This window comes from Rana temporaria, chromosome 9 (assembly GCF_905171775.1).
Source record: "Rana temporaria chromosome 9, aRanTem1.1, whole genome shotgun sequence".
NCBI lineage: Eukaryota > Metazoa > Chordata > Amphibia > Anura > Ranidae > Rana > Rana temporaria.
The window spans coordinates 37,842,831-37,870,274 of record NC_053497.1 but is presented as its reverse complement, the minus strand read 5'-3'; the positions used below and the strand labels follow the sequence as shown (position 1 = coordinate 37,870,274).

At 42.6% G+C, this 27,444-nt stretch overlaps 1 protein-coding gene across 1 annotated transcript; it reads left to right on the top strand.

The window, feature by feature from the left end:
- The first annotated feature begins 1,532 nt into the window (after positions 1 to 1,532).
- Positions 1,533 to 25,830, top strand: LOC120913330 (cytochrome P450 2G1-like). Its single transcript, XM_040323201.1, has 9 exons — positions 1,533 to 2,198; positions 7,090 to 7,252; positions 10,234 to 10,383; positions 10,865 to 11,025; positions 14,363 to 14,539; positions 17,860 to 18,001; positions 21,439 to 21,626; positions 25,022 to 25,163; positions 25,287 to 25,830. Exons 1-9 carry the CDS (start codon positions 2,019 to 2,021, stop codon positions 25,472 to 25,474), a joined length of 1,491 nt encoding a protein of 496 aa, XP_040179135.1. The 5' UTR covers positions 1,533 to 2,018; the 3' UTR covers positions 25,475 to 25,830.
- Positions 25,831 to 27,444: the final 1,614 nt, after the last annotated feature.

The following is a 27,444-nucleotide window of genomic DNA, read 5'->3' as shown; positions in this document are numbered from 1 at the left end:
AGTCAAGGTTTGGGTGCTCTTCTCCAGCAGCCAATGAACCATTGGTTCTGGGTTCTCCTTCGTCCAGTGTGGCACCCATCTTTAGGGTGACCACATCACGGCCCCCCCTGGCGTTATGACCTACCTGGCAGGGGGGTGCGTGCCACGCGGTGTTCCTGGTTCCGGGGCCATGTTGGCCTGGAACATCTGAGCAGCGACAGGTGGGCCCATTGAGCGACTGGGTTCCCACCTTTGAGGATCCCAAGCAGTAGTGCTGTTCGGTGGGGAGTCAGTCTGAGGAGCGCCATTGAGAGGCTGGCGATCTAAAAGGGCCTCGACAAACCACCGGGGATCAAGGTAGCCGGACACTGAAGGATTGATCACCTGTCAGTTGGTACCTGGGCGACAAGTTGAAGGAGATCCAGGCGTAATTCACCTAAGGAGGATTTCCTCTGTAACTACCATCAGAGAGGGCCTGTGGCAGAGGTGTCTCCCTCACGTTCACCAAGGAGGGTCTGTGGCAGAGACTTTTCCTCAAGTTCAAGTTCTCTAAGGAGGGTCTTTGGCAGAGACTTTATCCTACAAAGGTTCGAGTGATACTCCAGCTGCCAGGTCAGTGAGAGAGGCCTGTCCGGGTACGCTAATTGCACTCAAGCAGGAGTGGTGCAGAGAAGTGTTACGTTTGGGAGCAGGACTGTTTCCCTATCACTACGCCTGAATTTGCTATTCTCCTTTCTTCCTTCAACTTTACTTTCCTCACCAAAAGTTTTATTATTTTTACCCGTCTGGGTAATAAAGATCACAGCAAAGAGCACCTGTTGCGGACATTCCTTTACTTCTACTAAATGCATCATGCACCCCTAGGAATTTGGAAGAGCCACAAGGTAAATGTGCCACCCAAAACAACCAACAGCTCTTCCGGGGGTAGTGCTACACAGGTTTTATGCATTTTAAAAGGAAATAATATAGGTTTTTGGGTCAGTCCCAATGGTGAGCACCAATAACATGATTTTTTAGAGTGGTGGTGTAGACAGGGGGTGAATTGTGTGTGTAGAAGATACTGACAGCTTTAACAGCAAGTAGGGGATATTTAAAGAGAATAGACCTAATATTAAAGCGGAGGTCCACCCATTTTTTTTTTAAAAGCCAGTAGCTACAAATACTGCAGCTGCTGGCTTTTAATAAATGGACACTTACCTGTCCAGTGCGGCCACAATGTCGGCAGCCGAGGCCGAGCAATCGCTTGTCTCTCGGCTGCCCCCGCCGCCATCCTCGGTGAGGGAATCAGGAAGTGAAGCGTTGCGGCTTTACTGCCCGGGTCCCTACTGCACATACGCGAGCGGCGAGGCCTGTCCTCCTGGTCCCCGCTGTCTCCTGGGACCAGTGTGTTTCCCAGAAGACAGCGGGGGAAGACGGGAATGGACGTGACTCCCGCGGGAGTCTATCCTCGGAAGTGGGTGCATATACTTGTATTATACAGGTATCTGCACCCCCTCCCCCCTGAAAGGTGCCAAATGTGACACCAGAGGGAGGGAAGGTTCCGAAAAGTGGAGGTTTACCTTTTGTGTGGACCTCGAAAAAGAAAACTCATTGTCACTGTGTACAGTACATGGTGTATCTTTGAACACATACTTGCAGCACAACACAGTAAATGATAACAAATATATAGGGCTATAGAAATTGGTCTCACGCAATCACATATATCCCAGCTTTGGATATCCAACTAAACAAACTCACAGACTTTGGCTCAGGTTTCAGTGCATGGCACGGGTATGCTTAATATGGATTAGGATTAAGGGTTTAAAGAGATCACAATAAATGGTTGGTGATACTTGATATGAGCTCTGTGTCCTGTTAAAATCCTCTCTTTCAATTTACAACAAGGGCCTGCTATGAAATTACTTCTTCTATAGGCAAAATTGTTTAATAATAGAATTAAGATTCCTGTGAATGTTACCTAAAGTGTTTGATGAACCCCCAGATTCTCTGTATATATAGAGAGATTCCCATAGTATACTTGTTGACCAACTGGCAACAAGATGGATCTGACTGCACTCGGAACCCTGATCTTGGCTATGTTGATCTCATGTCTTGTCGTTTACTCTACATGGGACAAATTATACAGAAGAAGGAATTTACCACCAGGACCAACTCCTCTACCCTTGGTTGGAAACCTGCTGCAGATCAAAAGAGGGGAGATGGTAAAATCTCTTATGGAGGTTAGCAATCTATTTCATTTTTTTAATCTATCATACATTTGTACGGTATTTCTATTGATGTGGTACATCCACACTGTAGGTCATACATATTAGTGGCGTTCAAACGGCCTTGTAGGAGAATATGAGACTGGTGCCATAAAGCAGTATAGAGAATGTGAGGAGAAAATTTCGGAACTCTGCGGAAAACCAAAATCTCTTACAGAATACTGGTTGATTGGGAGTCTGCAACAAAGTTCTGTCTGAATAGTGACTGGTATGCGGTATCGTTAGTTTGTTGTTCTTCTTCCAAAACCAAATAGACGGAGGGGGTAGCTGGTGGTTCCCCCACCCCTTCTTCAGACATTCGAGATTCTCTTTTCCTTGTCCCCCTCCCCCCCTTTTTTTTTACCTTATTCCTTCTCTACTCCCCCTCTGGTCCTCCCCCTCTTTCCCTCTTCTCTCCCTTTCATATGTGACTCTGATGAATGGAGACTATGGAAGGACGGGTCTGCCTTTTGTTGACCCTTTCATCCATCCTCTCCAGAGTACGCAGATCTTTAGAGATAGATATAGAAATTGAAACATAGGCTCTGATCTACTGCGGCAAAGGCCCTGATTTGCCATTTTTTATTAAAGGATCCCAAAGCATCCGAATACATCCACACTGGCATGATCCTTCACCGATAGCTTGATGTATATCTCTCTTGTTACATGAGGTGATGCTGTTTATATTGTATACTGAGAATACTGTTTGGGCCTTACCACGATTGCATAACATTTACTGTAACTGTATCTCATGTAGAGCCGGAGATCCTTGGTCTTTGTGTTTTTCTAGTATTCTTGTTGATATTTCTGTGTTATCTGTAAAAATATTTTCTCAATAAAATATTTAAGAAAAAAAAAAAATGTGAGGAGAATTAATGGTGGTTGGGTACTACTTGCCATGGTCACAGCTCAAGATACGTAAAACTTAAAATGCCCTATAGATATTAGCTTGGCATATTAGTTGTACAGGTTATAGTACAAATAGTACCTTATACTAATCAGAATCAGCAGTGAAACTTCCAAATTTTGCCTTCTCTCACAAGATAATGTGGGGATATGAGTCAATCTATCCTTTACTCACTCACCACCACATAAAGTAAAATAGGAAAACAATGATTGAAATCACCCACCTTTAAATTAATGTATAAATAGAAAGTATTATTATTATTATTTAAGGTACTTATATAGCACCGTCAATTTACGCAGCGCTTTACATATACATTGTACATTCACATCCCTTTTCTTTCTTCATAGTTCTCTGAGCCATCTACCTGTAGTCAGGGCCGTTGATAGAAATCATGGGGCCCCGTACAGCATACCTGACGGGGCCCCCTTCAGCTCCACCCCTGATCCCTCTTTCAGCCACACCCCTGGCCCCGCCCTTGGCCCCTCCCCAGACCCCGCCTTTTCAAGGTATAACATTTATTTCACACATGATTTTAACCACATAGCGCTGCACTCTTTCCATGTTTTGAACACATGTGATCTATCTGACCCCCTGACACACACACTGATCCACCTGACTCCTACTTTCTGCACTACTCACATTACGCTGACCCCCACCTGACACAGACGCTGACCCCCCTGACTCCTACAGTAAGCGTCCTACTTCCTGCACTACTCACACCCCCCCTCCCCACAGCTCGGTTCAAATCCGTCCTCCTTACCTCTGTCCCGACTGCCCGCCTGCGCCATCCACCTGCAGCCCGCTCCATGGTGTAAGACTGCACCTCCATCATCCATGCTCCCATCTCTTAGAACCGAGTTGCCCTGCCCCTCTGCCGCCGAGGGACACACTGCCGCCGAGGGACACAGAGCAGAGAGACAGGCGGAGGGGAAGACCGCAGCTCCGGCGGCTCCGTATTTCCCATCGCACTGTGATTGGGCGTATAGCGGTCATGTGCGGAGGCGGGACTTCTAGACGATCCCAGACAGGCCAGCCCCATGCCACACATGACCCCCATACGCCCAATCACAGGGCACCGGACACCAAACATGGCGGGTGAGATCGGGGACACAGAAAATGAAAATTAGGAGGAGGCACGGAATGTCACCCCCCTAAAGGTTGCGCCTGGGGCCCTGTTTTCTGGGACTCTAGTCTAGTCTAGTAAATTTTTAACATTACATTCAGCCGAGTTGTCCTAATGACAATCGGCTGTTTTTTTTCCGTCCATACCGTATTTTACTGCTGCTTTCGGGTATGTCTTCTGCGGGACTGGGCGTTCATATCTGATTGACAGGCTTCCGACGTCGCATACTGCGCATCATGAGTTGCCGAAAGAAGCCGACCGTCGGTGCGGCTCTATACGGGGCCTGCGCACCGACGTTCGGCTTCTTTCAGCAACTCGTGACGCGCTGTATGCGACGGTCGGAAGCCTGTCAATCAGATAGGAATGCCCAGTCCCGCAGAAGACATACCCGGAAGCGGCGGTAAAATACGGTATGTACGGAAAAAAAAAAAACAGCCGATTGTCATTAGGACAACTCGGCTGAATGTAATGTTAAAAATTTACTAGATTTACTAGACTAAAAAAAAACAGCCGATTACTTTTACTTGTTGTCATTACTTTCAGCTACAGTGGGGTAGCCAGGCCTGAAATAATAATTGGAGTGAGCCTGCAGACAGTAGATCTTCCCCCCCCCCCCAAAACAAGTACATTCATACCTGTTATCCTGATTCCTGGCCCCAGGACAGAGTCACTTCCTCTTTGACTGTAGTAGTAGCGCTGGCTTCTGTGCCGTCTGCCTGCCTGGATTCCTGGATTCGCTGCCTGGAGTCGAGTGTCACAAAAAGTGTTTTTTTTTTCTTCTGCAACTGCCTGTGCTGTTTTGCCTTCTCTCACTCTCTCCCTGGCGCCGCGGAGGGAGAAGAATCACTCCGCGTGGCGCCATGGAAGGACAAGCTGGCCGGAACTTGATTCTGCAGACTGAGCAGAGCAGAGGAGCGGGCGCGGGAGAGAGAAGAGATATTCTTCCGCGCCCGAAATAGAGGAAATAGTCCCTACCTGCTGCCGCCTACGAACGGAACAAGCAGGCAGGTACTGAGCCACAAAAAAAAAATGTAGAAAGCGGAGGGGGGGGGGGGGGGGGGGCGAGGTCTGGTGGACGGATGACTAGCGGTCAGGGCTGTGGAGGTTTTTTTTTTTTATAACATTAATTGGTTCTGTCGAGGCTGCCCGGGCCCCCCTGCCAGCCGGGCCCGGTACAACTGGGCCAGCTGTACTGGCCTATCAGCGGCCCTGCCTGTAGTAATATAAAAAACACCAAAACTTGTCTTCAGAAAAATTTGAAATCTTCCTTCTCCTCATATTCATTTTGTTGACATTGAAGAGTCCATAAAATGCACCCAAAAACCTAAAGAATACACTTAGTGGTCTATGTATTCAAGTTTTCATCCAAAATACACACAACTTTAAAGTGTTTGCTAACCCCCCAACAAAAAAAAAGTGTTTTAGTCGTATTAAGTCAACTAAATCTCCAGGAAATTTTAGCTGACTAAAATTATTTTAGTCGACTAAAACTAATTTTAGTCATCTAAAATTAAATGGGTGTAGTTAAATTGTGCTGCATTATTTAAGCATTTCTCTACAATTTCCAAACTCATATACTGCCGGAGTAAAAAATCGAATATGTTATTATTGATGGTATTGAGGTATGAACATGCACTACAGACCAGTGTTAATTTTGACATCAAATTTCAATTTGGTTTTAGTCTTAGGCCCCGTACACACGACCGAGTTTCTCAGCAGAATTCAGCCAGAAACTCGGTCGGAGCTGAATTCTGCTGAGAAACCCGGCCGTGTGTACACTTTCGGCCGAGGAAGCCGACGAGGACCTCGGCGAGGAAATAGAGAACATGTTCTCTATTTCCTCGTTGTTCAATGGGAAATTTCGGCTCGCCGAGATCCTCGGCGGCTTCACAAGGAACTCGACGGGCAAAACGATGTGTTTTGCCCGTCGAGTTCCTCGGACGTGTGTACGGGGCCTTAGTCTTTTGACTAAAATGGCATTTTAGTTTTAGTCGCATTTTAGTTTTTTGACTTAAATGCCATTTTAGTTTTAGTCATATTTTAGTCATCTCAATTGTTTTAGTTGTAGTCGTATTTTAGTTGACTAAAATTGTATTAAGTTAGTCGACTAAAATGTTTTAGTCGGTTTTAGTAGAATAGATTAACTTTGTTCCTCTCTGCCTGTCATCTCTGTGTCTGTGTGTCTCCGTCTCCACCCCCCCCCCCCCACTATTAGTAAAATCAAAACTTCTAAATGATCTCTGCCAGCTCCTCTCTTCTAACCTGGCATAGCAAGCTGCATTCGTCTTTTATAAAAAAAGGATTGTAAATACTGATTTGGCACGATCTTCAGGCCAGTGACGTGACTCTCGGCCGGTTTCCAAGGCTACTAAAGGAGAGGCTCCCCAGCTGATGTCAGAGGGAGTTCTCAGCCCCTCTTGCAGAAGCCATATATCGGATGTATACAGCAGCCGTGAGTCATGTGACCAGCCTGAAAATCATTCTAAATAGGTATTTACAAAAGACTAATGCAGTGGGCTATGCCAGGCTCTAATAGAGGGTCTTTGCAGTGTTTGTGTTAAATGGTTAACAAACACTTTAACCCAAGAGTCACAAATGTTTCCATTAAATTCAATTAGAAAATGTGTGAATATTGGTTAAAAGTTGTGTGAATTTTGGTTAGAAACATTTATCTTATACATTTATCAAATCTAAAATATATTGTAGCAATGCATTTTGGGACATCACAATTAGGAATTGATTCTTTTTACCATAAGCTAAAAAAACTGAAGTTCCAAAGTCATACAGCATGCACTTTGTTAACCTTCTCATGTGCATATTTCTGTTTCTCTGTATAGGTGGGAGCTCGCTATGGCCCAGTGTACACCCTTTATTTTGGCCATCGGCCAATAGTAATCCTAAATGGTTACACAGCAGTAAAAGAAGCTCTTGTTGACCAAGGGGAGGAGTTCAGTGGCAGAGGGAGGATGCATTCAGTCGACAAAATCTTTGATGGGTTTGGTAAGTATTTGATATTTTTTTTAACAAACTGCCAATGACGATGATGACAAGGTGGATCCAGCAAGAATAGCTGTCAATGAATAGTCTATATGGGCATATTTTCTTTTAAAGCTGTGAAAATTGCTGATATGCACTCTTTAAATCTTCGGCACCCTGATGGCATAGCCAATCCCAAGGGGGAACCTTGGAAGGGAGGGTCAGAGTTTGAGCAAAGATGATGATTGGATGGGTCTGTTTGAATGTAAAATTGATCATTGCACTGCTGTCAAAGAACAAAACAAAATCATGGATTTGAGGGGACAAGAAGTTGGGAGGGGGTGGCAGGGCCATAACCAGAAAACAGCACAGCTGTTTTTGAGGGGGTCCCATATTCATACAGTAGTAATTGAGGGTGAACACAAATACCTCAAAATATCTTCCACAGACCTTTTAGTAGAGATTATAGATAAGTATGCGTTTGCTTTAATGACAGCATACAAAGTGCAATGGCCATTCGTACAGTAGACATGTGCACACTGAAATATTTTGTTTCGGAATTTCGTTTTCGTCCGAAAAATGAATTTATTTAGTTACCAAAATTTGTTTTTATTTATTTTGTTTCATTAAAAAATGCATTTGTCAGAAAATCTGAATTAATTAGGGTTGAATCTGTCATTAAAGGCTCATGATTTCTGACGAATGTTCTAAGAAGATTCGATAGAGCAGCTAAACTGTACGACGCCGCAATCGTACATTTGCGGTCGAATGTTCCGCCTACAAGCTATAGAAAAAAAAAGGGGCAAAATTCAAAAATCAAAAATCCTAGGGGTAAATTTCTGGTAGTTTTCCTCATAGCAGACCACACCACACCAAACACCTGTCGCCTGCTGTGTGTGGGGAGTGACTCCATGGAACAAGACATTCTTGTGAGTAGCCGCTGGATGCAATAGCCCGCATGCCTGTACAGCAAACCGTTCGCACTGTGGCCCCTGGGCGGTGATGCAGAGGCGCAAAGAGTGTCAGACGTTCAGGGGGATGACGTCCCCAGACAACGTTGTCTATGGATGGTGATTGGTGGAGGATCGATGATTTTATAAATTGTACTTGGTTCATTGGATATATATTTTTTGTAATAAATTCTAATTTTTGATAATTGAATTGTATTTTTTCAGACACTATTAGCTAGATTCACAAAGAGTTACGCCGGCGTATCAGTAGATACGCCGTCGTAACTCGGAATCTAAGCCGTCGTATGTTTAAGTGTATTCTCAAACTGAGATACACTTAAACCTAGCTAGTTGTCTAGTTCCGCCGGGCGCTAGGGGCGTGAATGCTGATTTACGCCTAGAATGCGTAAATCAGCGAGATACGCCGATTCACGAACATACGCTTGCTCGTCGCAGTAAAGATACGCCATTTACGTAAGGCGATTCCCAACATAAAGTTAGTCGAACAAATAGCTGGCCTAGTCAATGTTAAGTATGGCCGTCGTTCCCGCGTCGAAATTTGAAAAATTTACGTCGTTTGCGTAAGTCGTCCGTGAATGGGGCTGGACGTAATTTACGTTCACGTCGAAACCAATACGTCCTTGCGGCGTACTTTGGAGCAATGCACACTGGGATATGTCCACGGACGGCGCATGCGCCATTCGTAAAAACGTCAATCACGTCGGGTCACGAGTAATTTACATAAAACACGCCCCCTCATCCTCATTTGAATTAGGCACGCTTACGGTGGCCCATTGACGCTACGCCGCCGTAACTTAGGAGGCAAGTGCTTTGTGAATACAGCACTTGCCTCTTGACTTACGGCGGCGTAGCGTATATGCGATACGCTACGCCGCCTCAAAAGTAAGCCGCCCTACCTGAATCCAGCTATTAATCTCAGAGGCTCTACGTTGTGGCACTTTTCTATACCTATCTTTATTTAGCATAGTGTTTTTTTTTCTAGTTTCATAAATCCCCTGACTGTGTCTTAGCCGAGCCATACACAAACAGATATCTCTCCAAAGAACACAAGCTGGTAAAATATTTGCACATCCCCTCATGAGTAACCTGAGTTCTAGAACCCCTGTGATACTCTCCTGTCTCCTGTTTATTCACAGTACTTTAGATCCTAATCATGGGTGAGTAAGGGATTGGGCCTACTCACAGGGTACAATATAGTACAACAAGTACAAGCACAACAAATCAACATGAGTGAGTTCTAACTTTCCCAGGTGTTTCTTTGTCCCCACTTGAATATCACAAATGGGCAAATAATCACAAACAGAAATCTAGCTGTGAAATGTAACTCCTAATAACTCCAGTTTTTACCAAACCCTCAAACCGGTAGGGGTGGTAGGCAGTCATTAGTATTGTACTGAAAGGTGCTCATGTAAGAAAGATGTGAGGGTCGTTCAGTGCAGTAATATTCAGAGCCCAGGCTAACTTGATGATGTACCCTTGGTAAAGTCCACGACAGACTGGCCTCAGAGGAAGTTTCTTGACTGACGTTGGCTGTCATTCAACTGATGCCTTGTACACACGACCAGTTTTCCCGTCGGGAAAACTACCATGACAGCTTTTGGCCAGGAAAACTGGCCTTGTATATGCTCCATGGCAGTTTTCCCAACAGGAAAACCGCCGGGAATCGCGGCAGGAAAAATTAGAACATATTCAATTTTTTCCTGCCACGATTCCCGGCGGTCTTTTTCCGGCAGTTTCCCTATGGGGAAACACTGCGGTGGAGCATACACACGGCCGGGATTCCCAACCAAAGCTCTCACCGCAGTTTTCCTGATGGGAAAACCTCTGGTGTATACACGGGGAAAGTTACCAAGCAGGTTCTTGGTTTTCACCCCGGGATTCCCGGCGGACTTTTTACTGCCGGGATTTCAGATCATGTGTACGGGGCATTAGGATGAGGGCAGTAACAAACTGAAGAGTATTGCACCATTTTCTCCTGGTCTATATATTTTTATTATTGGATCATTAGCGATTCTGTCTGAATTTGTGTTGCAGGTGTTGTGTTCAGTAACGGGGAACGCTGGAAACAGCTCCGTCGTTTCTCCCTCTCCACCCTGAGGAATTTTGGGATGGGGAAAAGGAGTATCGAGGAGAGAATCCAGGAGGAAGCCCAGTGCTTGATTAAAGAGCTTCAAAGCCTCAAACGTATGTGTTTACACGGGATCCGTTTATATATGGGCAAACCTAAAATCTATCAGTTTCTTAGGAAGTATGGTCATTTGTGACATTTTAATCTTTTTTGTGAAAGTGTTGAGGTTTTTCACTTTTTTATCATGCTTTGTAAACGACTTATTGCTGAGTTCTCAAATTAAAATAATTTTTCACCTTTTCATGAAACTTTTTACCAGAAGGTGAAATGTGGACAAGAGACACATTTTACTTTAAATGAAGCCCATACTTTGTCCTTAGAATGACTTGGCCCTTCAGCTCCTTAGTAGAAGACATTTATTTTTTAAGTTTTATAACTGGTGGCAGAGCTACCGAAGTGTCCAGCAGGCCGGCTTGCAGCTTTATAAATACAAAGTATTATTCTCTTAATTCCTCTATTGATAGTCACTGACCTGTTTTTATACTCAAGTTTTACTGTACAATTTATATTACATTTTGTATTTCATGTTATTCACAGAAAAGCCCATAGATCCAAGGAATATCCTTGCTCAAGCCATCTCCAATGTCATCTGCTCAGTTGTCTTTGGAAACCGCTTTGAATATGAAGATCTGAAGTTTCTGAAGCTAATTAACTTATTCAATGAAACATTCCTGATTTTGAGCTCTACCTGTGGGCAGGTACCTGCGTTCACTACAGACACCCTGATTTATGTGTATTTCAATTCTAGACAGTTTTCAAAAACAGTTTTACTATGCATTATAGGGCAGCACAGTGTCTTGGTCAGGATACTTAGGTGGCCCTAACTAACATGCATTGCATTAAAGCCAGACTCCAGGATCAATGTAAATGTAAAGTGAAATTGTGTTCACTTCAATCATGTGCAAACAAAAATCATTTTTTTATTAATTATACTTCCACAATTGTGTATTCAAATTGAACAAAGCTTCACCTTATTAATTAATGTTAGTGAATTTTCAGATTGCTAAATGAGCAGTCTCTGCTTCTTTTGTAAATCAATGCCTAATCTAACAGCTTTTCAGGGGACATTTGACAGGTGGTGAGGAGGCCTTATATGGTCTCCCAACTGGTTGTAGAGGTGGGCTTGGCATGGCCCTATTAATTTGATTGGTTTACTTTTAACAGCCTGTACCACTCACTAAGGCCCGTACACATGACCGAACATGTCCGCTGAAACTGGTCTGCGGATCAGTTTCAGCGGACATGTTCGGTCGTGTGTACGGCCTATCGGACAGGTTTCCAGCGGACATTTGTCCAGCCGACCGTTTTCCAGCAGACAAAAATTTCTTAGCATACTAAGAAACATGTCCTCTGGAAGCCTGTCCGTCGGACATGTTTGGTCGTCTGTACAGACTCACCGTACATGTCTGCTCGGCCGAAAGCACTCGCATGCGTCGAAGTGATTCGACGCATGCGTGGAAGCATTGACCTTCCAGGGCCGCGCACGTCGCCGCGTAAACGTCGCGGCAACGGCGCGGCCACGTCACCATGTATCGTGTCCGCACGGATTTCTGTTTGATGGTGTGTACAACCATCAGACAGAAATCCGGCAGCAGACTGTCCGCTGAAAACGGTCCGGCGAACCTTTTTCAGCGGACAGTCCGTCCATGTGTACGAGGCCTAACACGACAAGGAGATACATTTTGCTTTGCATAATGTCAGGCTGACTCTGCAGCTTGGGGGAGGTGCAAAGAAATAGTGAAACTGCCTGTTTTTACCAACCCCACCCCGAACAATAACTGTAAACTAGGTCTAGATCCATGCTTCAGCTGAACCAAGTGATGACATGTTCTGCAAGTTAACCCAGTTAGGTAATTTTTGGGGTTTAGGTTCTACTTACGTTTATTAAGAACAAAAATTCATTTTTTTACACAAAGTTCTGCTGAAAGTATGTATAAGTCCAATTACTAAAATGTTATAAAATAAGGTGCTTGTTTAGGCACTTCCTGTTATAGAGTGAGATCACTGTTTGTCTCTTCACTGTGTTGTTACCCTGTTAGGCTGCTTTCACACTGAGGCGCTGGCCGCGTTGATGGTAAAGCATCCCTAGTTTTAGCGTTGCTTTATCGTAATTTTAGCAGCACTTTTCAGCCGCTAACATGGAGCTTTTAACCCCCGCTAGCGGCCAAAGAAAGAGTTAATAGCGCCCAAAAAGTGCCACTGCCTAAGTGCTTTGCAGGCATTTCGGCAGCTGTGTTCATTCAATTCAATAGGCAGGGGCGGTGGAGGAGTGGTGCGGTTGAGCTACCTGACGACGCACAGTGAATTGCGAAATGCATAGAGACTTCTGGGTAGCACGTTGGATGTAACACGTCATACGTCACCTCCTGCCGCTGACCCGCATGGCTACGGAGGCGTGGAACGCACGACCACGGAAGGGATCCACACATTGGTGAGCGTCTTTCGTTCTGCGCTGCTGGAAGGACTTAGTGCCGGTCTAGAGGCACCGAACTTTGTGCGTGAGACCTTATATTTATATTTTATAATAAACTAGTTTGGACATACTACACTATGATTAGTCCCTTGTCTTATAATAAATAGTAACAACCAGGAACCTTATGAGAGAATTGTCTGGAGTATATTGGTGGAGGTAGATTGCGCATTTGCTGCGAGGAGAGGAGAGATTTACCTAAAAAATACAGGCGTATTTTAAATCTAGTGCCCATTTCAGAAGTTGGTGACGGTGGCACGTTTTTGTGGAATAGTAGTCACTTATTTTTTTGTACAACGAGCATAACAACGTTGGACTTTCTTTATATTATTGGATTTTCTTTATGTTAATGGACTTGTTTCGAACTATTTCAAAAACTTCATTTTTTATTTTTTATTTTTCATTCTCACGGGTTTTTGGTATATGGCATTATTGTAAAGTTTTTTGTATAATTACATTGGGTTCACCATCATAACAATAAGGTAGTAGGATTGGCGCAGTAAGGCCTTGTACACACGGTCGGACCAAACCGATGTGACTGGTCCGTCTGACCGTTTTCATCGGTTCACCTCTGAAGTGGCCGTACGGCCTGATATGCCTACCCACCGTCAGTCCAAAATCTGATCGGGTCAGAATGCGGTGACGTCAAACACACGACGTGCTGAATAAAACGAAGTTCAATGCTTCCAAGCATGCGTCGACTTGATTCTGAGCATGCGCGGGTTTTGAACCGATGCTTTTCTGTACTAACCATCGGTTTGGTCCGATCGGGCAGCGGTCCATCGGTTCGGTTTTGAAGCATGTTTTAACATTTTGGACCGAAGGAAAACAGACCGATGGCCTATACACACGGTTGGTTTGGTCCGATGAAACTGAACTTCGGTTCATTCTCATCGGTTCGGTCCGACCGCGTGTATGGGGCCTAACACATTTTTTCATATATACTTTTTACGCTTTAATATTTGAGGTGTACGCAGTACTGCAGCAAATCTTCATTATACAACAAATATAAATATAACTTTTGCGCCGTTGACACATTACATATTTATACAGCTCTCGCACTGCCCCAAAGATGCTGCTTACAGGACTTTTTTTCCTGTCTTGCAAGAGCACCGCCCCAGTGTGAAAGCACTCAGGCTTTCACACTGGGGCTGCAGGAGAGGCAATTTACAGGCACTTTTCAGGCGCTATTTGTAGCACAAAAACACCTGTAAAACACCTCAGTGTGTATGGGGTCTGCAGTTCCAATGGCGACTACAAGTGACTTTTTCAACAAAACATATGTAGGCATGGTCCACTGATTACACCATCAGGAAACCTGCCCTGATAAATGCCATGTGATTCACACAAATTTCACCCTTTCCCCCATATGATTCAATTACAAAATGAGTAAATCTTGGGTGAAGGTTGTGAGAGTCTTGGATGAAACATGGATAAATATACCGCTAAGCATTTTATTATTCGCCAATTTAAACTTTAGGTTGTAAATGTATTGACTGCCTTTAGGCAACGCAAACAGTTATTCTGAAAGAAACTTTGTTAACGCAAGGCTTTTTTTCTTTTAGCTGCAGGAAATAATCCCAAGGATAATGGATTACGTTCCTGGACCGCATCAGAGAATCAATCCCATTTTTGAGAGGCTGCTGGTATTTGTGTCCGAGAGGGTCAAGATTAACCAAGCATCACTGGACCCAAGTTCACCAAGAGATTACATTGATTGTTTTATAACTAAAATGCAACAGGTATATAGAGCCAGGGCAGGACTCAGGGTGGTGGGGGCCCCTGGGCTTAAAGGGGTTGTAAAGACAAAAATATTTTCCTCTTAAATTAAAGTCTGACAGTAGCTGATAAAGTAAAAAGCAATGTTTTGCATTATAACTAGTTTGATACCTGTTGAAATCGAGCTTTTATTCACCTCCGTCACTCCTGAATCATTATTCTCACTGACTTCCTGGTTTGCGGTGCGCATTCATTCTTGCTACATCACGGCCTAATGGGAACTACAGTTCCCATTAGGCTTAGCCTCCATGCCTGTGAGGGATAAGAGAGCATCTTCACGCAGGGCTGTAGTCATAGGGAGGGGGTGAGCACATTCTGCTTTCCACCATGCAAAACGGCTCAGATGCTGGTGGAAAGCAAGAAGAGGAGAGACAGGAAATGACATTTTCAAACCTGGATTACTGTATTTTGGAGGTCAAAAGGAAAAATGAGGTAAGTGATATTTAAATGCTCTAGCTTACAGCAATCAATTGATCTAATAAAAAACGAACCTTTAGTGTTCCTTTAAGTCACTTTCGGGCCCTACCTTCTATACACTACTTTAAATAGAACAAAATGATACATACACAAGCTATTCTCCCACTTAAAAGGGATATGCCTAGGGAAGCAAAACAGCATAAAATGAATGTATGTATGGGGATAAATAAGCTCCCGCTGTACCTGTCAAATGGAGAGGGATCATATAATTCCTCCGTACGAGCCGCCACGTCTTTCCATCAGTAGTCGCTGCATTATAAATAGTGTCATTTGGATGCCCGCACATGCTCAGAAGAATGACCGGGCATAATGATGTCATCGCGACCGTGTCGCATAACGATGACGCGTAGTCATCAATAGTAAACATAGCGTTGTCCCGAAGGACATGATGTATACTGCGCATGGGCTCAAAAAAGCACTGACATAAGTCAGAGTGCAATGTATTCAAAGGGCAAATCCAGCAATTGGAGCCAAAGTAACATGCCACATGCAGCAAAAGGACAGACACCGGGCATAATATTGCAAAAAAAAGCTTCACAAGGGTAATAATAAAAGAAAGACAGTTTGTCTACTTGGATGGAGGACAAAAATTATCAATGTCCCTAGAACAGGTAAAAATGCTAGACCAATCAACACACTTTAAATTAAAAATTAAATGACTGGCATATTATTATTTATTTATTTTTTTAAATAAAAAAAAATTATGTAAATGGGCGGGGGCCCCCTTTTGGGCAAGGCCCATGGGCTTGAGCCCAGTCAAGCCCAATGGTAAGTCCAGCCCAGTATAGAGCCATTCCTAAAGCAGAGCTGCCATAAAAATGAACGGTCCACTTTACTGACAGTCACCACTTTCAAAATACCAAAAGCTTTAAAATGAAGATAAAAAAAAGTAAAAAAAATCCAGGAGACACAGATGATATTATTATTCCTCACCAAAATCCCATAAGAATGCACCCCGTTAATGTGCCAAATGCATGTCTTTTGGGATTTTGAGCTTTAAACGTTACCAGGTGGCAGTGGTGAGGCACTGTGACACCATTAGGCATTAGAAATGAGCGCCAAGGTATTTAAAATTTTTATTGCAAAAGCCTTAATTTAGATTTTTAAGCTGTTGATATTTTGGGGGGTGGGACTGTCAGTAAAGCAGGCATTACATTTTCATGGCAGGTCTGATTTATTAACCGCCTGCCGACCGCCGCACTACTAAATACATTGGCAGAATGGCACGGCTGCGCAAAAGGACGTATATATACATCCCCTTTAAGAAGTGGCATTGTGAACGCGCACGTGCTGCAAGCTCCGTGACTCCGACCGCGCACGCCGCAAGCTCCATGACCACGAGCACCGCAAGCTCTGTGACTCCGACTGCGGGTTCCGCAGACTCAATGTCCGCGGGCATATCTGTGATCGTGTCACGGTGAGGAAGAACGGGGAAATGCTGATGCAAGCATTTCCCCAGTCTTCCTAGTGACAGAACAGTGATCACAGCTTCTTGTAATTGGAAGCGGTGATCAATGTCGTGTCACACACAGCCCATCGACCTACAGTTATAACACATCCCTAGGGCACACTTAACCCCTTCAGTGCCACCTAGTGTTTAACCCCTTCACTGCCAGTGTCATTTTCACAATAATCAGTGCATTTTTATAGCACTGATCGCTGTAAAAAGGACAATGGTCCCAAAAATGTGTCAAAAGTGTCCGATGTGTCCGCCATAAAGTCGCAGTCACGATAAAAATTGCAGATCGCCGCCATTACTAGTAAAAAAAAAATAATAATAAAAATGCCATAATTCTATCCCCTATTTTGTAGACACTATAATTTTTGCACAAACCAATCGATATACGCTTATTGTGATTTTTTTTTTACCAAACATATCTAGAAGAATACGTAATGGCCTAAACTGAGGAAAAAATAGTTGTTTATATATTTTTAGGGGATATTTATTATAGCAAAAAGTAAAATATATTGAATTGTTTTCAAAATTGTCGCTCTATTTTTGTTTATAGCGCAAAAAAATAAAAAACACAGAGGTGATCAAATACCACCAAAAGAAAGCTCTATTTGTGGGGGAAAAAAAGGACGTCAATTTTGTTGGGGAGCCAGGTCGCACGACCGCGCAATTGTCAGTTAAAGCGACGCAGTGCTGAATAGCAAAAAGTGCTCTGGTCTTTGGCCAGCGAAATGGTCCGGGGCTTAAGTGGTTAACACAGCCTTTTGGCCTTTTATGCTCTAGGATGTAAGAGCTTCTGAACTATTATAGGCTCTGTAAACATCTGAAGTTTGAAAGTAGTGGGAACCACTGTCTAACCCCCTGGTACTCAGTCTGTGGTGCTTTGGCCAGTATTGTCCTGCAGAGAGTAGTTACTCAAGCCAGTAAGGAAATATATTTTGTATTCCACCTTCCACACTATCCTGCTTTTTTATAAACAGTGTGTCAGTTTTTTTCTGTTTATGATTTTAAAGTGGACCCAGTGGAGAAAGCTATCAAATGTGTTACAAGAAACTTTGAAGGAATTTGTATGGAGCACAACATGTGAAAGGATAGTGTTCTCTATCAGTTTTACATAATACTGTATATCTCCTATAGTCTCCAACAAATTTTTTAACATGAAACACATTTACTGAATATTATGTGTGGCCCTTTGGATATGTCAATGACTGCACTTGAGGCCTATAAAAAATGAGTTGACCACCACTAGTCTAAACCATGCATAATGGGCCTAATGTACTAGAATGGGTAGTGCCATGAACATAGGCCAATGTGTTTCCAATGTACTGCCATATTTTTCCCTTACTATTTCAGGACAATGAAGACCCTGCATCAGAATTCAATATGAAAAACTTAGTTCTGACTGTCCTTAATTTATTTTTTGCTGGGACAGAGACAGTCAGTACTACTCTAAGACACGGATTCCTCATTCTCCTTAAACATCCAGAGATACAGGGTAAGAACGATCAAATCCTTTATTCCTGGTGGTCCTCTTGAAAATTCAACCCAATCCCTAATCCAGGCACGTAGACTGGGTATCCAGGAAAAAATGGGAAGTGAGTGTGCGTACCCTCTGGACACATACTAGATCACATAAGTTGCAGAAGAAGATGTAACCTGACTGACCAGGAAAGGGAGGTGCTCCTGAACTACATGCCCTCAACTTGGGAGGATGCCTAGCCTGGTTGATGTGGGGATCTGCAGGGGGGCTTATAGAAATTGTGAAGGCTCCTTCAAAAAAAGGAGGCCCCCAGATATAAGCCCTCTCCACGTGATTTATTATTGAGTACTTAGTAGCTCTTGTTAGTAATTCACATAAAACAAAGTATTTAAACACAAGACACCATTAAAAAAAAATATGTCCAACAGTGTAGTAATGCTCAACAGTAATCACATTTTCCAGTGATGTGAAGTCATCATCAGTTATGAGTGACTCCCCGATGATCCACCATCACAGGCACAACGACCCGCACCTGGACAATCCTCTGTTGTCCTATTCCCAAAGTGAATGATAGTTTTCCAATCTGCTGCTGAATGTCAACAAATCATCATAAGGCCCCATACACACGGGAGGATTTATCCACGGATACGGTCCAGCGGACCGTTTCCGCGGATAAATCCTCTCGAGGATTTCAGCAGATTTTAATGCGATGGAGTGTACTCACCATCGCATTGAAATCCGCGCCGAAATCCTCTGGCGATGACGTGTCGCGCCGTCGCCGCGATTATGACGCGGCGACGTGCGCGACGCTGTCATATAAGGAATTCCACGCATGCGTCGAATCATTACGACGCATGCGGGGGATCCCTTCGGACGGATGGATCCGGTGAGTCTATACAGACCAGCGGATCCATCCGTTGGGATGGATTCCAGCAGATGGATTTGTTTGGCATGTCAGCAAATATTCGATCTGCTGGAATCCATCCCAGGGGAGAAATATCCGCGGAAACAGATCCGCTGGAGTGTAGGATCTATCCGCTGAAACCCATTTGCTGGGATTTTTCAGCGGATGGATTCTATCGTGTGTACGGGGCCTAACATTATGAACCAACTCACCAAATTCGAAACAAGCGGGCGTTGGGAGGCCAGAAAATTTAATTTAGTGGCGGTAGTAATACCACCCAGGGGTCAAGTCCTGGGGAAAAAAGTGTGGGAACTCCCACCCAAGATCCACTCCCCCACCAAAAAATAAATAAATGATACGCTCATATGCATAATTACTAAACCGCATGGTTTTTTTTTTCCGATCCACTGTACCTTAGTAATTTTTTATGTTACTGGCCGCTTCCTGTATATGGATTTATCGGGTAGTGTGCGGGTATTCCTCCACTTTCTCGATGCCGCAATGTCTTCTGGGAGCTTTTGTCATTGTTCCCAGGAGACATTGTGGAGGTCTGTCGCGAGTTATCGCAGGATTTAGAAAGAAGCAAGTTCTTTCTAAATCCCGCGATAACTCGTGGCAGACCTCTGTAATGTCTCCTGGGAACAATGACAAAAGCACACTACCTAATGAATCCATATACACAAAGGCAGCCGGTAACATAAGGGATCACTAAGGTTTGCTTGCCCCTGACAGTGACTCGAGCTGGGCATCGCCGCTTAGTGAAGGATTGGCTTGGGCGGCTCGGCTGTTCTCAGCTGCTCTAGTCCTGCAAAGGGAACTGCGTTCCTGCTGTGAAAAAAGTGCAGGAACTCCGTTCCCACGCGTTCCCGCAGGACTTGAGCCCTGATACCACCGCTAAGTAGATACTTTCTGGCTGTAGTAGCCAGAGATTTATGTGGGTATACTACCCAATTCTGGCTATTTAGTTTACTTGTTTGGGCAAATTTAAAGATCAACCCTACCTGTTTTGTGCATGTGCAAAGTGTAGGGCAGAGTGTAGAAGGGACATCATATTCATTACGCCCACTAAAATAGTCATAAAGGTAGAGATTGTTTTACCTTAACCACTTACCCACCGGACCATATTGCTGCCCAAAGACCAGAGTACTTTTTGCGATTCGGGACTGCGTCGCTTTAACAGACAATTGCACGGTCGTGCGACGTGGCTCCCAAACAAAATTGGCGTCCTTTTTTTCCCACAAATAGAGCCTTCTTTTGGTGGTATTTGATCACCTCTGCGGTTTTTAGTTTGTGCGCTATAAACAAAAATAGAGCGACAATTTTGAAAAAAATGAATATTTTTTACATTTTGCTATAATAAATATCCCCCAAAAATATATAAAAAAAACATTTTTTTTCCTCAGTTTAGGCCGATACGTTTTCTTCTACATATTTTTCGTAAATTTTTTTTCGCAATAAGCGTTTATTGATTGGTTTGCGCAAAAGTTATAGTGTTTACAAAATAGGGGGTATTTTTATGTCATTTTTATTATATTTTTTTTACTAGTAATGGCGGCGATCAGCGTTTTTTTTTTTCGGCACTGCGACATTATGGCGGACACTTCGGACACTTTTGACACATTTTTGGGACCATTGGCATTTGTATAGCGATCATTGCTATCGTCTAGTGGTTAATGCATTCTCCACAAAATCCTTCTCTGATCAGGATCCACCCAGCCCTCCTAAATACTTACCTGAGCCTGATCTTGAACCAGGGCTGTGCCCAAGAACAGTGTCTCTCTCCATTCTCCCTCTATTCTCACTGGCCATGGAGGCAACAGAGGAAGCCATTGGCTCCCCTTGCTTTCAATCACAACCTGTAAGGAGGGAGTTGGACACACACAGCGCAACTCAGGATTGGGCCCACACAAGCCTACCAATAAGAAGGGGCTTGCTAAGGGAGCACTTGACAGAGGGGAGGGGCCAGGGGTGCTGGCAGGGGACCCCAGAAGAGGAGGATCAGAGTTGCTCTGTACAAAACCATTGCACAGAGCAGTTAAGTATAACATGTTTATTAATTTATTTTTAAATAACATTTACAATCACTTTAAGTTCAGTTAGCCTATATATTTTTAATGATAGTTCATATTTCTACTTTCGAAGAGATTGCTGACTTGCAGAGTTGCCCAGAGAAGCTTCCCATTCCTCTGCAGCCAGGACCAACTTTACAAAAACATATAACCTGTGATGTCATTTTCAATAGAAATATGGATTTCTGCAGTCAGTCCAAGCTTAAAACTGACATAACCCACTGCATCGTATGTGGTTGTATTTACACACTTAGAACAATGCCCTCAGTTGCAATGGGCAGCTTTAATTCTTATGGGTCTCTAACATACCCAGGAAACAAAGTTATAATTTGCACACATTGGAGGGCAGGCTTTGTGTAGGCTGACCTGTAATTTACTAGGGAATATGGTAGTGTTGCAGATATTACTTAAAAAACTGTATACTGTGTTATAAGCTTTAATATTGTTGAGATTTTGGCCATGTGTTTTTCTCGTAATAGATAAGTTACATAAGGAAATCGACTCAGTGATTGGTCAGAACCGCTGTCCAAGTATTGAGGACCGGACCAAAATGCCTTATATGGATGCCGTTATCCATGAGATACAGAGGTTCAGTGATGTCATCCCAATGAATGTTCCCCATACTGTCATTAGAGATACAACATTCCGAGGATTCACCATCCCCAAGGCAAGTAGTACAACTTCTATTCAAGATTATGAATGTTATTAAAGCACAACATATTCATCTATTTATATATCTATTCAAAACCAAACTTATTATTATTATTATAATTATTAGTATTATACACAATTTATATAGCGCCAAAAGTTTACGCAGCGTTTTACAATGTATAGAGGGGACAACACAATTACAGTACAGTTCAGTACAAAAGGTACAGGAGGACCCTTCTCGTAGAGCTTACATTCTAAACTTCCCCATGTGCCCCTTCCCCTGATCTCTCTGTCAAAATTGATGGCACAGTGTAGTCCTGGACTCTGAACTCTCCTTTAAGCCCTACGTCCAATCATTGTCCAAATCTTGCTACCTCAACCTCTACAACATCTCCAAAATACGCCACTTTCTAACCAATGACAAAACAAAGCTCTTATTTCACTTCCTGGTCATCTCTCGCCTCGGCTACTTCTCATTGGCTTACATCTACATAGGTTATCCCCCCTTCAGTCCTTCATGAATGCTGCTGCTAGACTCATCCACCTTACCAACCGCTCCATATCTGCTACTCCTTTCTGTCAATCCCTCCACTGGCTTCCACTCACCCAACAAATTAAATTCAAAATACTAACAACTTCTTACAAAGCCATGCACAACTTAGCCCCCAGCTACATCACCAGCCTAGTCTCTAAATACCAACCTATTCATTCTCTTTGTTCTCTTTGTTCTTCTCAAGACCTCCTGCTCTCTAGCTCCCTCGTCACCTCCTCCCATGCTCACCTCCAGGACTTCTCCAGAGCCTCTCCAATCCTATGGAACACCTTACACCAATCTGTCCAGTTATCTCTTACTCTATTAGCCTTTAGACAATCTCTGAAAACACTTCTCTTTGCAGAAGCCTATCCTACACACACAACGAGCAGGGCCCTCTGATTCCTCTTATATTGATTTGTATTGTAACTGTACTGTCTTGCCTCCTTGTTGTAAAGTGCTGCGTAAACTGTTGGCGCTATATAAATCCTGAATAATAATAAAAATAATAATGTTCAAAAGTCACCAAATAAATAGAGCCAGTGTAATGACTTAAAATTTTACATTATTCTCTTGTTCTTTAGTAGGAGAGCTAAAAGGGGCCAAACGAGCACTAAATGAGTATCACCACTATGGTGATATCCTATAGCCAATCATAGAACAGGCAGGAGTAAGGGCAGTTGCATGTAGTCTGTAAAAGTGCTTTAAAATATTTTGTTTCTGGCGTGCATCCATGTAGCATAGAAGGTCCCTTACATAGAAATTATATTTTGTCATTATGTACTTCTTGTGAACACAGTTGGCTACAGTCTATGTTATTTTTTTAACATACTATTTCTTAATACTTTTATTTGCTTTCTGTTGGGAAATTAGTGAGAAGGTCATTCTACGGAGAGAGAGAGAGAGAGAAAGAGAGAAAGAGAGAGAAAGAGAGAACACGAGAGAAAAGAGAATAGGTAGTCTATTTTAAGGTATAAAGTAATAATGTTTATATCATATCATTTCAGACAGAAGAAATCGAAAGAATAAAAAAAAAGATCTAGCTATTAAATTATGGTTTTAGTTAATCATCTACTGTATGTATTTCGACATAACAACATCATAATATTATGTTATCTACCCACAATCCTCAGCACAAATATTACGGGAGGTTAACGAGGCAATCATGTTAATTAATTGCAGTAGTGCATGGGTGCTCAACCTGTGGCTCTCCAGCTGTTGCAGAACTTCAAGTCCCATCATGCCTCTGCCTTTGGGAGTCATGCTTGTAACAGTCAGTAGCTTGCAATGCCTCATGGGAATTGTAGTTCTGAAACAGCTGGAGAGCCACAGGTTGAGCACCCATGCAGTAGTGCTACAAAGATGATACTTTTCATCCAGTTCAAAAAATCTACACGAGGAAAGATCAGTGTCACTATCCTGTCTGTGTAGTGTGGCAGGGAGGATATGCATACTACAAAAGAGGTTTAACATTATTATTAGATATGTGCATTCGTTTTCATCCGAATGCATTTTCGTCCGAATTTCAGGTATTTTCGTTATCATTTTAACAAACGATAACGAAAGCACAGAAAACGAAAAACGAAAGATCCGACATAAACAAATGCTTTATTTTCGTTTTCGTTGCGGTCGAATGTGCCTTAACTCTGTTAGTCCAATATTATTCTACATAAAGAGAAAAGATTCGACATAGAGAGAAAAGATTCAACATTATAGAGAGATGAAGAAGAGTCGACATAGAGAGAAAAGATTCGACATAGAGAGACATGAAGATTCGACATAGAGAGACATGAAGATTCGACATAGAGAGACATGAAGAGTCAAAACATTTTTAAATTTTTTTTAAAGATTCTGTCAAATCTTCTTTTTTTTTTTCTTAGAACATTTGACAGACACCATAAGCCTTCAATGACAGATTCAACCTTAATTTGGATTTTCGGACGAATGCATTTTTTTAACGAAAAACAAAATAAATAAAAACGAATTTCGAGAGTAACTAAATACATTTATTTTTCAGACGAAAACTAAATTACGAAACAAAATATTTCAGTGTGCACATGTCTAATTATTACAAATATTTTGACAATTAAAACAATTTATATTCAAACTGTGTACATTTAGTAAAGTGGTTCTAAAGGCTAAAGGTTTTTTACATTCATGCATCTTATGCATGAAGGTAAAAAATCTTCTGTGCACAGTGCCCCCCAAGACCCCTAATCCTTACCTGAGCTCCCTCCGATTCAGCAATATTCACATTAGCCTCGGCTGTCCCAGGATACTACCTCCTCATTGGCTGAGATAGCAGCGGGAGCCCATTGGCTCCCACTGCTGTCAATCACAGCTAGTGAGCCAAGGAGGAGAGAGCGAGGGGGTGGGGCCGAGCCACAACTCTATGTGTCTTATGGATGCATAGAACAGCTGCTTGGGAGTGAGCACGCAACGGTGCCCCTAAGGCAAGCAGCTTTCTCTGGAGGCACTGTTCGAGGGGGAGGAGCCAGAAGCACTTGTGGGGTATGGACCCAAAAAGAAGAGGATCGAAGCTTCTCTGTGCAAAACCCCTGCACACAGCTGGTAAGTATAACATGTTAGTTATTTTATTTTTTTTAAACAAAGCTTTAATACCACTTTAAGAACATAATTTGTTTTATATTTATATAATAATAAAAAAAATATACATTTATTTATATATATATATATATATATATATATATATATATATATATATATATATATATATATATATATATATATATATATATATATATATATATATATATATATACAGTATAATATATATTTTCTTTTTTTAATAATAGCAATATTTAAATCATCATCCTGTAATAATTTGAACTTTTCTTAAACCTCATTCTTCGACCCAGGGTACAGACGTCTTCCCTCTGCTGTGTACTGTCTTGAGAGATCCCACTCAGTTCTCCACACCTGACAAATTCAACCCTGGCCACTTCCTTGATGAATCTGGGAGTTTTAAGAAGAGTGATGCTTTCATGCCATTTTCCATAGGTAAATCCCATGTATAAATTATGAGGGAAAAGTAGAATAAAATAAAATTTGCATTTTCTTACAAAATAAAGTTGTTGTTTTTTGGAGCAAGCTCATTATTTTGGAATTTGTTCTGTGTTTCAGGAAAGAGAATTTGTCTGGGAGAAGGTCTGGCCAGAATGGAGCTCTTTCTCTTCTTGACAACCATTTTGCAGAATTTTACACTCGTCTCCGAGACTAAATTTACAGAAGAAGATATTGCTCCACGAATGACAGGATTTGCCAATGTTCCCATAGACTATAAGCTATCGTTTATACCTCGCTTGGTGTAACTTAGAACAGAATTCATACGCAGACATTATTTAGTAAGAATCTAAATCTTCACTCTCAAAGGCAAATTTTTATTATTATTATTAAATGTGTCCTTTAATGTAATTCCCCTATAGTGGATGTCCTGAGCAATTCGAAAATTGGGATTTAGATTATTACAGATGCTCGTTGCTAACTGGCCTTCTTTATGATCAAATCATGCTCAGTTTTTCATATGCAGAATAAAATTACTTATGTGAAAAATAACATTCTGCTATTGAAGAGTAGGGATCATTTACCCTAGCCTGGTGGTTGTGGGGGACTGCGGAAGGCGGGCTTATCGGAATCTGGAATCCCTCTTTAACAAGGGGACCACCAGATACCGGCCACTGCTTTTTGTGAATGGGTATCAGGTACATGCCCCTACACATTCACCCAGAAAAGTGTCAGAAAAGTAAAAATGACAGAAGACAGTTTGGGACAAGTCTCTATGGGAGGTATCCTGCGACTGCAGCCTTTTTGCGCTGTCAGCTCTAATATAGCTGAGAGCAGGGCCACACAGTGACATGAGCGGGTTACCCCGCCCCCTTCTGACATCACGTAAAATCAGAGGTTTATGCATTTGTCCAGCCTTACATAGTGTGGGGCGTGGACTTAGCCCCCTGAGCCATGATTGGCCAAAGGCACCCTGTCTTTGGCCAATCATGGCTCTCACAGCAGAGCGCGCTGTGATTGGCCAAAGCATGCAGATCAGGTGCATGCTTTGGCCAATTAGCAGCCGTAAATTCATTGACGATCTCGCAGTGGGGCGTTCCGCGGGCGCACAAATTTCCTGCGAATGCTACATTTGTCGATGCTCGAGTCGAACTTTGGGTTTAAAGTGGATGTAAACCCGAAAGTTTTTTTTAAATTAAGACTTCTACCTTGTACAGTAGAGGAGGTTATGTCATCTGTGCCCAGTCTTGCCACAAAGAGTTAAGGCTGGGTTCACACTACGGTTTTCCCGTCCGTCAGCCGCATACGATTTCAGTATTGAAAACGTACGGGCACGGACGGGAAAACGTATAGATAGACAATGCATTGCAAATCGTATGCACTCAGATGCATCCGGGTGCGTACGATTTGCTGGCAAAACGTTTTTTAAACGTACGCAAAACCGTGTTCAACCACGGTTTTGCGGTCGTTTTTAAAACAGTATGGCAACCGCATACGTTTTCCTTTAACATTAATGTCAATGGAAAACGCACATATGTGCGGTTCCATACGTTCCCGTCCGTTTCAGCCGCATACGGTTTTTCATATAAATCGTATGCGGCTGACGGACGGGAAAACCGTAGTGTGAACCCAGCCTAATCCAGCTCTAAACAATCCTCTTATCTTTTTTCAGTTAGAAAAAAAATAAATGACACACACAGATAAATATGTGCTTATGCACTAGTGTCTCAGAGCTATGCCCAAATCTTCTACCCACTACAGCCTGTGTGGCACATGTGCAGGAGTCCCTGTGTGCCGCTGAGCTCCGTTCCCTGCAACGTTATGACGGTGCCAAATTCAAAAAAGTAAATAAACACAATACATACAGTATACTGTAATCTTACAGATTACAGTACTGTATGTAAAAAATAAACCCCCCCCCCCCCCCCCCTTTGTCCCTAGTGGTCTGCCCAGTGCCCTACATGTACTTTTATATAATGAAAACTGTTCTTTCTGCCTGCAAACTTTAGATTGTCCATAGCAACCAAAAAGTGTCCCTTTATATCAAAAGAGGTTAGAAAACAGCGATAATAAATTATAATCACTTGCAGAATTGTGCGATAGCGATTTGTGGGGAAATTCGTCATAAAAAAATAAAAGTAATGACAGCGACAATTCTGCAACTGAGCAAATTTCAGTGATTTTGAGTTGATTACATTATTGAATATTTTTTATTATAATTATATTATTATTTGTTATAATTATTTATTATATTATAATTTATGATTTTGTTTTTCAA

What these genes read in the sequence shown, in the direction of transcription:
- LOC120913330 (XM_040323201.1), top strand. Translation starts at nt 2,019, where the DNA reads ATGGATCTGACTGCACTCGGAACCCTGATCTTGGCTATGTTGATCTCA. An exon ending in TGGTAAAATCTCTTATGGAG is followed by an intron (nt 2,199 to 7,089) that starts GTTAGCAATCTA and finishes TTCTCTGTATAG; the next exon opens with GTGGGAGCTCGCTATGGCCC. An exon ending in TTTCATGCCATTTTCCATAG is followed by an intron (nt 25,164 to 25,286) that starts GTAAATCCCATG and finishes TCTGTGTTTCAG; the next exon opens with GAAAGAGAATTTGTCTGGGA.